The sequence below is a fragment of the Pteronotus mesoamericanus genome, unplaced genomic scaffold (assembly GCF_021234165.1).
Source record: "Pteronotus mesoamericanus isolate MK-2021 breed Mesoamerican mustached bat unplaced genomic scaffold, CSHL_Meso_final scaffold_31, whole genome shotgun sequence".
Taxonomy (NCBI): domain Eukaryota; kingdom Metazoa; phylum Chordata; class Mammalia; order Chiroptera; family Mormoopidae; genus Pteronotus; species Pteronotus mesoamericanus.
This window is the reverse complement of record NW_026555312.1, coordinates 32,968,928-32,984,790: the sequence shown is the minus strand read 5'-3', so window position 1 is coordinate 32,984,790 and position 15,863 is coordinate 32,968,928. Positions and strand designations below refer to the sequence as shown.

At 41.8% G+C, this 15,863-nt stretch overlaps 1 protein-coding gene across 1 annotated transcript in view; it reads left to right on the top strand.

The window, feature by feature from the left end:
* The window catches only part of RPIA (ribose 5-phosphate isomerase A), a 47,494-nt gene extending 32,750 nt beyond the window's left edge, over positions 1–14,744 (top strand). Inside the window, exons 8-9 of the mRNA XM_054591993.1 lie at positions 6,775–6,874; positions 13,568–14,744. Coding sequence (XP_054447968.1) covers positions 6,775–6,874; positions 13,568–13,665 — 198 coding nt within the window. The 3' untranslated portion in view covers positions 13,666–14,744. The remainder of the gene's footprint in view (positions 1–6,774; positions 6,875–13,567) is intronic.
* The last annotated feature ends 1,119 nt before the right edge of the window (positions 14,745–15,863 follow it).

The following is a 15,863-nucleotide window of genomic DNA, read 5'->3' as shown; positions in this document are numbered from 1 at the left end:
TCTTAGAAACTTTTCTTCATCTTAAAGCAGTTCCTTTAGCATATTTTGCAGTGCTGGTTTGGTTGAGGTGCATTCTTTTAGCCTTCTTTTGTCTGGGAAACTCCTTATTTCGCCTTCTATTTGAAGTGAGAGCCTTGCTGGGTAGAGCAGTCTCAGTTGCAGACCTTTGCTTTTCATCCCTTGGAATATTTCTTGCCATACCCTTCTGGCTTGTAGTGTTTCTGTTGAGAAGTCAGCTGGTAGTCCCTTACATGTTACTACCTCTTTCTCCCTTCCTTGCTTTAGGATTCTGTTTGTCTTTGATATTTGCCATTTTTATGATGATGTGTCTTGGAGTGGGCCTCATTGGGTTCCTCTTGAATGGGACCCTCTGTGCTTCATGGACTTGTGTGCCGTTTTTTCTCCTCCAATTAGGGAAGTTTTCCAAAATAGCTTTTTCAAACAGGTTCTCTATCTCTTCCTCATCCTCTTCTCCTTCTGGAATCCCTATTGTATGGATATTATTAAGTTTCATGTTCTCCTGCATTTCCTTTAATGCCTCTTCATTCTTTTTGAGTCTTTTTTCATTTTCTTGCTCTTTCCAGGAGCTTTTTTCTACCTTGTCCTCCAGCTCACTGATTCTGTCCTCAGCTTCATCTAGCCTGCTTTGGATTCCTTCTACTGTGTTCTTCAATTCAGAAATGGTATTCGTCATTTCCTCTTGTGTTTTATTGGTAGTTTCTATGTCCTTTTTCATGCTGATATAGTTTGCAGTAAGTTCCTCATAGTTTCCCTATAGTTTTTGGTGATCCTCTCTGAGCTCACTGAGCTCATTGAACTTCCTTAGAACTGTTGTTCGGAACTCAGTATCTGATAGTTTACTTGCCTCAATTTCATTTGTTTTCTTTCTGGGGGTTCTTCCTTTCCCTTTGAGTGGCGGGTATTTCTTTGTCTTCCCATTATTTGTGAGACTCTTCTCTTTTGCTTCTGCTTCTTAAGTTGATCTGTCTTGATTTCCTGACTTTGTGGCATGAACTTCTGTGGTTGGAGACCATGCTTTTTTCTTTCTGAATCTGCCTCTGATGATGTCATATGTCGACCCTGCCTGACCTTAGGCAGTCTGTTCGACACTTCCAGGAATCTAGTGTCTGTGGCTGTCTCCTTCTGCTGTTAATCTAGTCACTTTGCACTCAGCAGGCTGCCTTAGACAGCTCAGGGTGGGGTGGAGTCCCTCCTGGGGGCGGGGTTATTGGGTCCTCTCATGGTGCTGCCACATGGGGGGAGGAGTCCGCACTGGGATCCTGCTGGCTACTCTCTCCGTTCTCTCCCCAAATCCTCCGTCCCCAATCTCTGCTCAAGTGTCTCCAGACCTCTCTGTGTCCCCTTTAGCCAGGCATCTGCTGTCTGTGGCTGCCACTCTGCACTCAGAAGGCAGCTTAGACAGCACAGAGGGGGGGGGTGGAATTTCGCCTGGAGGTGGGGCTATTGGGTCCTTTGACACTGGTGCTGTTTAGGGGGTGTGGTCTCTGTCTGAGCCAGGTGGCTGCTGCCTCATGGGGGATGAATCAGCACCGAGATCCCGCTAGATACTCTCTCAGTTCTCTCCCCAAAGCCTTCTTCTCCAATCTCTCCTCACGCGTCTCTAGCCCACTCTCCCCCGCCTTTGCCAGAGTCCAGGGTAAGTGGCTGCAAATAAAAATGTATGTGTTGACCACTTAAACAGTTCTTTGCATCTCCTGCCACCTGACTCTGGCAGAGAGCAACCCTGCCACTTTTTGCAGCTGGCTGTTTTCTGTATACTTTTTAGGCTCTGGTGTTGTGGGCTAGAGATCCCCGCTTTTGGTTTAGACCCCGCTCTTCTCAGGGGGATCCAACTGGCTGTTTCACTATCCTTCTGGTGCTGCCACCCATGGGCCCCTCGCCCGCATTCTCAAGACTGTACCGCACTCCTTACCAGTTAGATTGCGCTAAAGCCAATTCTTCTGTCTCCGAGATTATAAGGCTCCTCTCTTGCTATTGTTCAGTTTGTTGCTGGTGATTTCTTCCCAATTTAGTTGTAATTACAGGTTGGTCCTGGGAGGAGGTCACCGTGACTTCCACTTACTCCTCCACCATCTTAAAAGTCTCTCTCTTGTTATTTTAAATAATTTAAATTATTGTATTAAATTTAGGAAGTTAATAATGATTATTTAAGTAATTATAAATATATTACTTAAATAGTTATTAATAATTTATTATTATAAATGACATTTAAAATAATTCAAGTTATTTTAAGTTATTTGTAAAAAATGGTTACATTTTGTCAAGGATAATAGCCTTGTCATAAGCATATTAATGTGTTGATTTTCCAGAGAAAGAATATACAAGTCATGCTATTCTTCTTTTCTTCTAATTGCTTCAAGCATTTAATGAATAGTGAATTCTACTTTTTGCCTTTGGGTAAATAAATGGTGTCTTTCAGTGAAATGGTTGGAAATAGATAATATGAAGCCTGCTTCTTTAAACCGCCCTTGACACCAATAACCTTCAGCCCCTTTGATTACCCCTGAACTTCTCTGCTATTTTCTGTATTTCCAAATTCATTGCAGCCAAGTTTTCAAGTTCTTCTTGCTGGATCACCTCAGAAAAGGAAGGAATAGGAAAGGTTTCTACAGAATGAAAAGCATTGCAATGGGCCTCCTGGCTGAGATTCTGCAGCATGTAATCTCATGTCACAATCAGCTCTCTGACTTGGCTACCTGGAGTGGCTTCTTGAGTTGCCTTCGTCCACCTGGAAAGAATAGCAACCTGGAATTCAGAAGCCTATTTACTTACTTTAAATAGGTTTCTTTGTTTATTTTTAGAGTGCCGGCTCTGTTAGTTCTTCTATTCAAACTATTGTAGATAAGACTTAATGCAGTGTATATCCTCTGTACAAATGGGGAAATGATTCTCTCTTTCTCTTGAGGGGCTAACACTCCTCAGGTGATCTGACTTTCTATATACCTGAGGCCTGGATCACCCTAATTAACATCTGCTAAACCTGGGCTTCGGGAAGCTCCCTGGGGCATAAATCTTCCAGGTTTCATAGTATTAATTTTCTTTTTCCCTTCTCTTTTCTCATTCTTTGGTTAAATTTGACAAGAAGTAGAATTTCTTGGATGATGGGAACTCTTCCTTGGAAATACATCCCAGATACTTAATCCATATGTTTCTCTTCAGCTTCTAAAGTGGGTTACACTGAACTTGTTTTCCTTACCCATAACTTAAAAAAAAAAAAAAAATCAAAAATAGTAATCCAAAAACTAACTATAGTATAAATATATACTAAAAGCTTGGAAGATATAGGGAAAAAAAGATTATCAGTAACTTTTCCTTGATACATTTTTATTTTGGTTTTTTTTTAAAAATTATATTTTAATGATTATGCTATTATAGTTGTCCTGTTTTTCCCCCCCTTTGGCCTCCTCCACCCAGAACTCCCCATTCCCTCAGGCAATCCCACCACCACTGTTCATGTCCATGGGTCATGTGTACAAGTTCTTTGACTATTCGATTTCCTGCACTGTACTTTACATCCCCATGGGTATTCTCTAACTATCTATTTGTAATTCTTAATCCCCTCATCTCTTCACCCATTCTCCCCCTCCTGTCTGGCAACCTTCTGGTAACTACTTCTATCTTCCTTTTAGGAGTCTCTTGCCTGGCTAGTGTGGCTCAGTGGATTGAGTGCTGGCCTGCAAACCAAAAGGTTTCCAGTTTAATTCCTAGTCAGGACACATGCCTGGGTTGCAGGCCAAGCCCCCAGTAGGTTGCTCAAGAGGCAACCACACATTGATATTTCCCTCCCTCTCTTTCTTCCTCCCTTCCCCTCTAAAAAATAAATAAAATCTCTAAAGAAAAAAGAAGCCTCTTTTTATCTTTAACCTTTGGCCTTTTGATAATGATGTGTTTTGGAGTGGGCCTCTTTGCATCCATCATAATTGGGACACTGTGCTTCCTGGACTTGCATGTCTATTCTCTTCACCAAATTAGGGAAGTTTTCTTTCGCTATTATTTCAGATATATTTCCAATGTCTTGTTCTTTCTCTTCACCTTCTGGCATCCCTATAAAGCGAATGTTGGACTTCTTAAAGTTATCCCAGAGACTGTTTATACTGTTCTGTCTCTCTCTCTCTTTTTTTTTTTTTGTATTTTTATTTCTTCTTGTTCTGTGTAGTTGTTTTTTCCTTCCTTATATTCCAAATCATTGATTTGATTTTTGGCTTCATCCACCCTACTGTTGTTACCCTGTGAATTGTTCTTTAATTCAGTTAGTGTACCCTTCATTTCTGACCTTTTTTATACTGTTGACATCCTCACTAAGTTCCTTGAGCATCCTTTTAACCAGTGTCTTGAACTCTGCATCTAATAGATTGCTTATTTATCTCCATTTCATTTAGCTGTTTTTCTGGAGTTTTGAGCTGTTCTTTCATTTGGGCCATGTTTGTCTCCTTGTTTTAGCGGCCTCCCTATGTTTGTTTCTTTGTATTAGGTAGAGCTGCTTTGACTCCATGTCTTGGTAGTGTGTCCTAGTGTAGTAGATATCCTGTAGGGTCAAGTGGTACAGTCCCCCATCACCGAAGCTGGGTACTGAAGGTGCACCCTTTGTGTGGGCTCAGTACACCCTCCTTTTGTAGTTGAGCCTTGGTTGCTGTTGGCAGGTCAATGGGAGAGATTTACCCAGGCCAGTCAGCTGCAGAGACTGGCTGTGACCACTGATCACCAGCCTCCACAGTCCATGGAGGATCATTTGTGCAGGGTCAGAGTGGTGGTGCTCTGATGTGGTCTGTAGCTGTCCAGTGGGTGCACTGGACCTGGGGTTTCCCTGCTGGTACAGACCAAGGTCATCCCCTCCCTGTGTTTTCCCTGGGGCACCCTGCCAGTGCCCTAAAGCAATCTGAGATGGCTGCTATTTGTGCTGGGCTTGGAGGTTCCCAGGTGAAGCCAAGCTGTGAATGTAATCTGGCTGCTGCCAGGGCTCTCTGAAGCCAGCAGCTGCTTGTTTGATAGGATTTAGGAGCCCAAATAAGCCACTCTTATGGAAAAGCAGCTTGAGTGGGCCTGAAAGTTGGATGAAGCAGAGCCTCTGGGGCCTCGAGGGTGGGTTCAAACAGTATTAGCCAGGTTTATGGAGTCTCAGATATGGCACCAGCTTGCCTTGATGCCAGACACTTCAGTTCCTCCCTATATAGCACTGGTGCCTTTCAAGCTGCTACCTTGGTCCTGGAGCTCACAAGGAATGAGTCTTAGTAGGTGAGTCCATGTAACTGATAAGAGGAACTGCTTGGGGCCACAGCAGTTTCTTCCGCTCACTCAATCTCTGCTGGTTTTTGCAACCAGAAGTTGTGGGGACTTATCTTCCTGGTACTGGAATCCTGGGCTGGGTGGCCTGGTGTGGGTCTGAGATTCCTTGCTCCCAAGATATCCCTCCCGAATTTTTATTCGTATAGGTGTAGGACCACCCCATTCCATGTCTGTACCCTTTCTACCAGTCTGGATGAATGTGGTTAATTCTGTAGTTGTCAGACTTTTATTCAGCTCGATTTCTGACATTCCTGAGTGATGGTGGTTCTATATTTTTAAGATTTTACTTACTTACTTTTAGAGAGAGCGGAAGGAGAGAGAGAGAGACAGACAGACAGACACCAATGTATGAGAGAGAACATCCATTGGTTGCCTCTCACAGGCCCCCAGCTGGGGACCTGGCCCGCAACCCAGGCATGTGCCCTGACTGGGAATTGAACTGGAGACCTTGCGGTTCACAAGCTGGTTCTCAACCCACTGAGCCACACCAGACAGGGCAGTTGTTCTATATTTTAGTTGTAATTTTAATGTGGTTATGTGAAGAGGTGAGCCATGTCTGCCTACACCACCATCTTGACCAGAAGTTCCACATTTTTGTTTTGATATGTTTTTGTGACTTTTTAAAATCATTGTCCTAATCATAGTGGTTGTACAGATCTCTGACACTGGCTCCCTTTGTAGCTGAAAGGCCAGGAGGAGATTGTTGGAGGTTCTCTCTCATAGCTGGAGTTATTCCAGACAAGAGCTGCAGCATCCTGCCTTCATGGAGGTCTTAATTGAGCACCTACCTACCTTCTCCTCCAGTCTTCAGTGGAGCCCTCATTTCTTTGCCTGTGACTGCAGTGTTCCATCACATTCGTGGTCCTAAACATTTTCTAGAGCCCAAAGCTGTTGAGGAATTATGGTTTAACTAACTAAAACTACCCCCTGCCTATGTGACCTCAGAAACCATCTTTGCTTCCTGTCTTTTTGATGGGACTGGCTGATTGAAGGGTGAAATAGCATTGTCTCATTTTTACATTATTGATGGTACTTAATGTGAAGCTCTGAGACTATTGTGCCCTGTTGGTAGCTTGTTATGTTGCTGTAGTTTTCAGTCTAATAATAGCTGAGAATTTTTGAGCTCCCACTGTGAGCACTCCCTGTGGTCAGTGCTGACCTATGTGGTTTATATATAAGCTGCCTGTGAAGTGTGGATTATTGCCTTCTTTCTGCAGTTGATAATCTGAAGCTCATGGAAGTTAATGGCTCCTCTGAGGTCTGGACCTGTGTGGCATCAGGACTCAGATCCTGACTCTGAGTTCTTCTCGTTACTGCCTCTCTGCACTGCCTTCTGGAGAGCCTGAGATGGGAGTACTAGCTGGAGTGGGTTAATTAGTATATTTGTCTTTGGTTATTGCCTCCACTTTCCTGTCTGTCTCTTTCTGCTTGTGTCTTCATATCTGGTAAATATGGAAAATTATCTCCTAGGGTCCCGTGGTGACAGATAATGGGAATTTTATCCTGGACTGGAAGTTTGACCGGGTGCACAAATGGAGTGAAGTTAATACAGCTATCAAAATGATTCCAGGTAATATGAGTGGTGTTCACCATCTGTGCATAGAGCCTTTCCTCCCAGAACCTTTGCTTAAACAGGGAATATTCATAGATACAGACCACAGGCAAGATATTGTGTCACATGTTACAGGGACTGCTCCCACCTAGAGAACACAGTTTAAACCTGAGGAAAACTTTGTGGCTGTGTGGAAGCCATGCACCTACAAATAAGATGACATGTGTTAAATTCTGCTAGAGGAATACAAAGAGTCTAGAGTGCACAGAAGTTGTTTCTTTTGGGGAACAAGTTCGATGGGAAAGAGGTGGTTTTTGAGGTATGCCTCAGCATAGTGTAATCTAGACACTGTACTAAGTGTTTTAAGAGACTCATTTGACTCTGCAGTTTGATTGCATAGTTATAGACAGGACACAGATTGAGGAAGGGTAAAGGATTTGCCCAAGGGCCGCAGCGCAAAGGTAGGAGCCCCAGATTGCCTCTGGACCCTAAATTTTCAGTCCTTCTTTGAGAGCCAGGTCAAAGAGGGGGTTGTGTGAGATGAAATTGGAAGCATTGGAGAGCCTCTGATGTACCTTTTCTTAGGGATCTGCAGCTGGGTGGGCAGTAGAGAGGTGAGTTATGAGTGTGGGCTGCAGAAGGTATTAAGGGCTCATACAAGGGGATTAAAAAGAGGAGGGAGAGGTGAGAAACGTTAGTGTTGTGATATTGAGAGACTAATATTCTAACTGGGTATACTTAATGACATGGAATATTTGTGGGCTGTAACTGATTGGCAAGACAGATAAGGTCAGTTTAGCTTATTATAGTGGCTGAGAATGGATCCTGGAGCAGACTGCCTGAGTGAGGGTCCTAGCCCTGCCTTGCTCTGTCAGTGTGGCTTCTGTGCAGGTAATACCTCTACCTCTGTGAAAGAGGCTCATTCTAACACCTACCTCATAGGATTGTAGGAGGATTCAGTGAATTAAATGGTGCTCAGCACATAAGAGAGTGTTGAATGAGTGTATCCCTAGGGGGAAAAAAAGGATACTGTCTTCATTAACTTAATATGCTTGATTTTGAGTTATCCATGTTGTTTGGGATTGAAAATAGTATGAGTATATGCCATGTAACAAAGAGCTAATATTTCCAACCTTACTTTAGTTCACTATTACAGTTTTACATTGACAATTTTTTATCAGATTTCTTAAATCAGAAAGATGAGCTGAATTGTGCGTATTCTGTTATCTTCTTGTTGGAAGAACCAAAGAGCCAATAAGGCAGGAGGAAGAGAAGACATAGTAAAATAGGGGCATTTGCCTTAATGATATTGCAAACAAACCCAGGGAACCAGGTAGGAAATGCCTCACCGGTGTCAGCACTGGTCTTCCATAGGAGGACTTCTTGCAGTATCCACTAGGGTAGCTCTGTTGCTCCTGTTTAGACCTTTCTTGGCTTATTGAGACATTGAGATGTCCTTCATGAGAAACTTTCTTCCATACTTGGCTTTCCACTTCAGTAAGTACAAGTTACATCCTAGAATGATTAGAGGTTTGTCAATATAAGAAACTTTCAAACCTGGAGAGAATTTTTTAGTTTATTTGAGCCAAACTGATGACAATTACTGGGAAGCAAAACCTCAACAAATTGAGGAAATGGTCTGGAAAATGACAGTTTTGCACCATATGCATACATCATAAACAAAGGGGAAGGCATAAGGGAGTTACATGAAATCCATTGGTGACAGATTAGGGAGGTGGGCGAAAACAAAGCTGGGAAACCTGGGACTGGATAAAAAGTAAAATGAGACTCATACTTCTTTTACACAGGTAGGTACAAGATCCTTAACAATCAACAATTAACATGGTAATAATGACAATGAGCGGACTTGTGGTTTCTGCTCTGGTGTGGTGGTTGTACCTGTAGGTGTCTGGAAAAAGGGAAGTTACCTTGACATTCCAAAGGTACGTTATTGTAGATACAAAAGGACAATGGACAGCTTAATTAAGATAAAAATTGACTTTTGTCAGGGAAGATTCAAGCCTAGGGCATGACTACTTGCCATAAACTGATAAACATAAACTGGTTTTCGTTAATAAGTTTTACTTGAAGACCACTCTTTGTGCTTACTTTAGATCTCCAAGTATGCAAAGTTGTCTTGTAGGCCTTTCCTCTCCCCCCCCCCACCATTGACCTTTGCATGTGGTCCCTTTTCTTCCACAGTTTTAAGAACTTAAAAAAATGAAAAGAGAGAGGCTAGATATTAAATCATTTAGTACAGTGTGACCAGGATCATCTCTGATTTGTTTTCTCTTTTCTCTTCCCAGTTTGGCCCATTGTAATAATTGCCACTGGGCCAAGATCAAGGGAGGAGAAGCAGGGCAAGTTTCCCTCTCTGTCCCTGTCCCCCTGCCCTTGTCCCATGTACATTTGTGAAGTAACTTAGAGAATAGCTGAACTGTGCATTCCCTTTGAAGTTCCATTGAGTTATACCTAGAACAGTCTGGCTCTATAGAAGGTCAGAACTACTGGGGTTCTTTCCTTATGTTCACGTCGAGCTACCTCCGCCTTTCCCACTATTAGGATGGGGGTGGGGTCAGTAATTTCCTTCATGTCAGTGACCTGAGGAGAAGTTGCTTTCAGATCACATCTTGGACTACTGCATTCATCTCTGCTCTTTTTTTTTTTTTTAATTCTCTGAACCTGGTGTAACTTGTCTTGGATCAGATGGAAGCTGTCACCTTGTATTACAGAATTTTTGAAAAAGATGGGTCTTGGGTGGCCACTAACCTTTGGGAGGCTGCAGTCATGTTGGCACAGTTTAGTGCCAGGGACCTTTGTGTTTTAGCAGACTTGTTCTCTACCTGGTGGCTTTTCATTGAAGATAGATGATTTTATTTGCTTTTATATTGAGGGAGTGTCTTTGGAAGTTTTAATTTTATTTATCCTTTTGAATTTATGTAGTTTAATATAAGAGTAAACAGTGAAAATTCTCTTCTACCCCTTCAGCTTTCCCTGTCTGGAGTCAGCCAGTGTTACCAAAATTGTGCCTTCTTGAGTTACTCTTTGGTCAACCAATCAACTCTCCCCTTGGTCTACCTCTTTTCACATAAGTAGAAGCACACTAGATACAGGTTTTGCTTCCTAGTTTTTCCTGTCTTGGAGATTATACATAATAGTTCAGAAAGAGCATCCTCATTCTTTTTTTTAAACTGACTGACTAGCCCTACCTTCCTGATTCCCTGTGGCCCTGCCCTCCCAAGCTTTCATCCTGCTGGCTGCAGCCAGACTGGGCCCCTGTGGCAGCCTTTATTGAGGGACTTTCCAGGTCTGGGTAGAAGCGGGGGGTGGTATTAAAGACACATAGGGAAAAACTGAGTTGTGTGGCTTTCAGGCAAGGCCATTTTCCCCTACGTACCATGACTGGTGCCACCGTTCCTGTGCAGAGTCCTTCCACACAATCAAATCTTGCTCTGTTTGGGGCTGATGACTCCCTGAGACCCGTCCCCAGGCCAGAGGCTGGACTTGGTGTACACTGAGACTTTTTCTGAGTGACTGCAGACCCAGCACTGTGCTGAGTTTGAATCAGTATCAACCTGGTGAACATCACCTGTCCCTAAGGTGATGAGTCACTTCACCTCAGTGAGGTGACTCACTGAGAACATGCCTCATCCAATTCATGTACTGCAGGAGGTTCTTTCAGTGGCTAACAGGCAGCCAGAAGGTGGAGCCAGGTCTTATAGTGCCTTGGGTTTTTTGCTGACCTGCCCTGCTTTGTAGTGGTGGTAGTCAACCTCAGGGCACATCTTCGCCCCTCCCATGTCAACACAGGCCTAGCAAAGGCAGCTACCAACTGTGGATTTCTTTGGAGCTCCAAACAGGCAACATAGGGCCAGTCACAGGCAGTGCCTGAATGCTGACCTGCACTGGAGTCAGCATTCTGAGAAGCCCCAGAACCAAATACCGGTGGCTGGCTTCAGACTACATAAGAGCACGAGCCAGTTAGCTCCACAAGGGGCACATCCTAATGGAGATGTCTGCAGGCTCCAGACCCTGCTGGGGTAAATTCCACTTTGTGGGGTCAGCCTCCACACAGTAGTTTGTACAGTGTGGCTGGGGTCGATCCTCACAGTCTGTCATCCTCCCATATAGATGGGCCAACAGCAATCAAGACTCAACTATATATAACAGGAGGACTTATGTAACCCACACAAGGGACATTTTTGGAGCACCTAGTTGGGGTGATCAGGGAAAATGTGTCATTGATCCCAACAGGACACCTACTACATAAGACCTCTGTACCAAGACAGAGATATAGCAGATCTGTCTAATACACAGAAACAAACACAAAGAGGCAGCCAAAATAGGGAGACAAAGAAACATGTCTCAAATGAAAGAACAGGAGAAATCCTCAGAAAAAGAATGAAATGAAATGGAGGCAGGCAATCTACCAGATACAGAGTTCAAAACAATAGTTATAAGGATGCTCAAGGAACTTAGGGGAAGAATGGATGAATTCAGTGAGAACTTAAAGAGATAGTAAGTATTAAAAGGGACATAGAAATCATAAAACAGAACCAGTCAGAACTGAAGAATACAATAACTGAAATGAAGAATACATTAGAAGGAGTCAGCAGCAGATTAAAGAAGCAGAGTATTGAATCAGTGATTTGGAACATAAGGTAGCAGAAAACATCCTATCAGAGCAGCAAAAGGAAATTAAGAAAAAATAGGATAGTTTAAGGGACCTTTGGAACAACATCAGGCATAACAACATCTGCATCATAGGGGTACCAGATGGAGAAGAGAGAGAGCAAGGGATAGAGAAACTATTTGAAGAAATAATGACTAAATATCTCTAAACTAGTGTGGGAAATAGATACACAAGTCCAGTGAGCACAGAGAATCCCAAACAAGATAGATGCAAAGAAGCCCACTCCAAGACACATCATAACTAAAATGCTAACAGTTAAAGACAGAATCTTAAAAGCCACAAGAGAAAGGGAGTTAGTTGCTCACGAGGGAGCTCCCATAAGACTGTCATATGATTTATCAACAGAAACATTTCAGACCAGAAGCAATTGGCATGAAATATTCAAGGTGATGAAAAGCAAGGACCTACAACCAAGACTACTTTTCCCAGCACAGCTGTCATTTAAAGTTGAAAGAAAAATAAAGAGCTTCCTAGATAAGAAAAAGCTAAAGGAGTTCATTACCAACAATCCAGTGTTATAAAATAACTGCATAGCATTTTGTTTTATAGCCATTGCATAATTTATTTAAGCAGATCCCCACTAAGGGGTATCTGTTTCCAGTCCTTTGCTAGAAGGGAGTTACTAGATCAAAAGATAAGTGTATCTGGTGTTGCTAGATGGTGTTAAATTGCCCTCCATGGATTATACCAGTTTACCTGTCTACCAGCAACATGTACAGGTGCTACTTTTCTCATCATACTTTTTTTTCTGATGGTTGAACAGTATTATCTCATTGTAGTTATGTGTATACTGTTGACACTTGAACAGCAAAGGATTTGAACTATGTGAGCCCACTTATATGCAGAATTTTTAATTTGGCCTGTGCAGTTCAAACCCATGCTGCCCAAGGACCAAATCCACAGTTGGAAATCTGCATATTCGAAGGGCCAGCTGTAGTTTACTTCAATTTTTGGCTGCAAGGGAGGTTGGCACCCATAATCCCCAAGTTGTTTTAGGGTTAACTGGATTATGTAAATATTTTCAGTAAAGGTTGCTCCCAGTTGTAGTTAATTCTCATTGCTGAATAGATTCCATGCTATTCTGTGTGTGGGTGGGGGGCGGGGGAAGCTTGTATGGTCATTCTACTCTTAATGGGCATTTGGGTGTTTCCAGCTTTTAGCTGTTAGGAAAAGTACTGCTATGGACATTCTTGTACATGTCTCTTTATGACCATATGTATGCCGACCAGTTGCTTATATACCTAGGGTAGAATTGCGGGATCTTGGGTATGAATATGTTCATCTTTAGAAAATACATTAACATTTTCTGAGGCAGTTTGCCAATTTACTCCTGCTGTCAGCATGTAGAAATGTCTTTTCATCCTTGTCACATTTCATCATAGTCTTTCTGGTGAGTATGCTGTGGTATCTCGTTTTAATTTGCATTCCCTTTTGTTTAGTTTGACTCCCATTTTTTATGTTTATTGGCCATTTTGGATAGCCTCTTTTGTGCAGTACCTGTGAGTCTTTTGTCCATTTTTCCACTCGGTTGTCTGTCTTACTGATTTGGAGAGAGTTTTATATATTTTTAATGTGGGTTGCAGATAGGGTCTCGGAGTCTGTGGGGAAAACTTCAATGGCTGACAGTGTACTTTAGAATAATGGTAGTGGAGTTTATTTAGAGTAGTCATGGGAGACATTTAAGCTGAAAAGGTGACTTGTCATGATATCTGAAGCATAGAGAAGAGTCAGCTCTTGAAGCTCTCAAAGACAATTAGTTCAGACAGAGGAAAAATGACCAAAGGCTCTGAGGCAGGAAAAAGTTTGGCACTTGTGGGCCTAGAAAGATAGAAGGATAGAAGGAAAGCCAAGATAGCAGGGGAGCAAGGAATTGTAAGATGAAATAAAAAAGAATCAGAATCTTTTCATTTGTCCACTGTTGCTAATGGTTGTTGCTCCTACTGACCTTATGATCCTTGATTCTTTTCTTGCCTTGGGAAGCTGAAACTTAATGCCTTCTTCCATCTTTTGTCCTGCAGGTGTGGTGGACACAGGCCTATTCATCAACATGGCTGAGAGAGTCTATTTTGGGATGCAGGATGGCTCGGTGAACATGAGGGAGAAGCCTTTCTCTTGACTCTGCCAGGAGTGGAGCGTACTTGAGTCTGCAGCCCACAGCCAAGTGGACCTGTCTCTCCAGGAGCCTTTGCCTTAATGTCTCTGCGCCAGGTGGACAGCAGCAGGGTGGGGGCTGGGCAGTTAAATCCAGTCTTCTCAACTATTGCTATTAAATGTCTTTTTTTAAAAAGAGAAATATAGACATATATTTTTACTATTAAAAATACTCAGTTTTAAAATAAAGTGGAAACTGATTTCATGTTTTATATAAAACATTTATTACCAAAAAAAAGAAGGGAATTGTCTTTTAAACTTGAGCCTGCTGGTTAAGCTTCTGAATATTGAGTGTGCTGAATAATGTAAATTGAAACTTCTTTAACCTGGTAAAATGAAGGGCCCAGCCAGCAGTGATTCCTTGTTGCCTTACTGGAAACATTGGAGTTTACTTTTCTATCATACTCTTATGTGGTTTTTAGTTTTTTTGTTGTGATCACGCATGATACCTTGTTACTTATTTTCATATGAGGTTTACAAAAGTCTGGTGGGTGTATTAGTGTGGTGTGTAGTGACTGTAAACTATCAGAGAGAAAATTTGGTGGTTCTTTTATTAAGATCAGGGGGTTCACTCAGATCCCTGTTGTTGGAAGTAATTGTCCAGAAATCCTTGCTAGTATTGCTTTGAAATGTAAAACATATTTAAATCATTGTCTTTTTGTTAATATTTTATCCGTTCCTATGTTATTACTTGCATGGTTCAGCATCAGAAGTTCTCACCTCTATATATTGTTTGAGGGTTGAAATAAAACAGTATGGTGCCATTCTTACTCTTTGTCTTTGCTATAGGATTTGCAGAAATTTGGGGTTAAATAGAAATCAGTTTTGCTCACCCAGTTTACATTGGGTCTCTGATAAGAGATGGAATTTACTCAAGAAATCCTGAGCCATACAGTTGGTAAATATTTATTTCTGAGAGCACTTAGTGTCAGTTTTATTCCATAGATCTTTGTCAAACAAAACATTAATTTTCTTACTTAGTTGAGTATATAACAGTTGAACAAAAGGCACAAATTATTCTCGTTTTATATTTCTCAAACCTTTCATCACGGAAGCTGACAAGGAATAAAATGGGTGACATGAATTTCCTCTTCATTCCCACCACTGTTATCTTCACTGTATGCCTAATGAGCAGTGGCATTGTCCAGAAAGCCTTGTAGACAGGGAAAGGAAAGGCTGTGAACAGCTCAGTGATAATTTTAGATGGGACTCAGGAATCCATCTGAGAATCCTAATCCCCATCATGCTGACTGCACAATACTTAGAACAGTAGGCTTGCCCTCTGTTTGGAAACTACCAAACTTGTTGACATCTAAATTTTGGCAAAGTTAAGTTGCAGAATAAAAGTTAATCAGGCTTTTCCTTGCCGAATCCCTTCTATTTTTCTTTGCCCTCAAGGTGCTCTTTAAAAATAGTTGCCTCATATATTGTTAGGAAACCTATTGTTAGGAGTGTTTTATTTTATTCTTAAAGACTATTTTGGTCTGGATGATAGGTAATTTTTGCACTAAATGGTCACTAGATCTTAGCCGAGAAAACTTGAAATAATCCTTTGAAATAATCCTTTGAAGCTGTTGTGACACGGATTAAGTTGAGGAATAAAGATAAACAAGAAAGTTATCCTGGGTTTCTAAAAAACACCTGCATGCTCTTTTTCAGCTGGTTTCTTAGGCACTTAAGTCTGTGACCAAACTGCATCTCCTTTAAAGTGTTAATTTGAGGTTTCTCTTGAAGAATACAAAAACACTTGCTATTCTCTGGACACATATACAGCAATTTGTTCTTGACATAAACTTGAATGAAAGTTTCTTCAATAAAATCGTTATTAAATGTGATCTCGTAGGTGATAAGTTGGATGGAAAAAATTTGCAAGCTGGTGATCAATTTGAGGAACACAGGGCAAGCTGCAAGTTAGCTGTTTGGGGAAAGGTTTATAAGTTAAACTGCCACATTTCTGGGAAGGATCAAAGGGGAAAATCACTTGGGCTTGAACAAAACCTATTCAATTTTGGTTTCAGCAGTAGCTCATGAAGTTTTTATATTCTTCATTCATCAGACTTTTTCTGAGTTCCCATCCAATGCAAATTCCTAAGAGGACTGGTGGAGGAGGGGAAACAAGAGTAAGACAGAGCTTGTGCTCAAGCATGCTCTTATCCTCCAGAT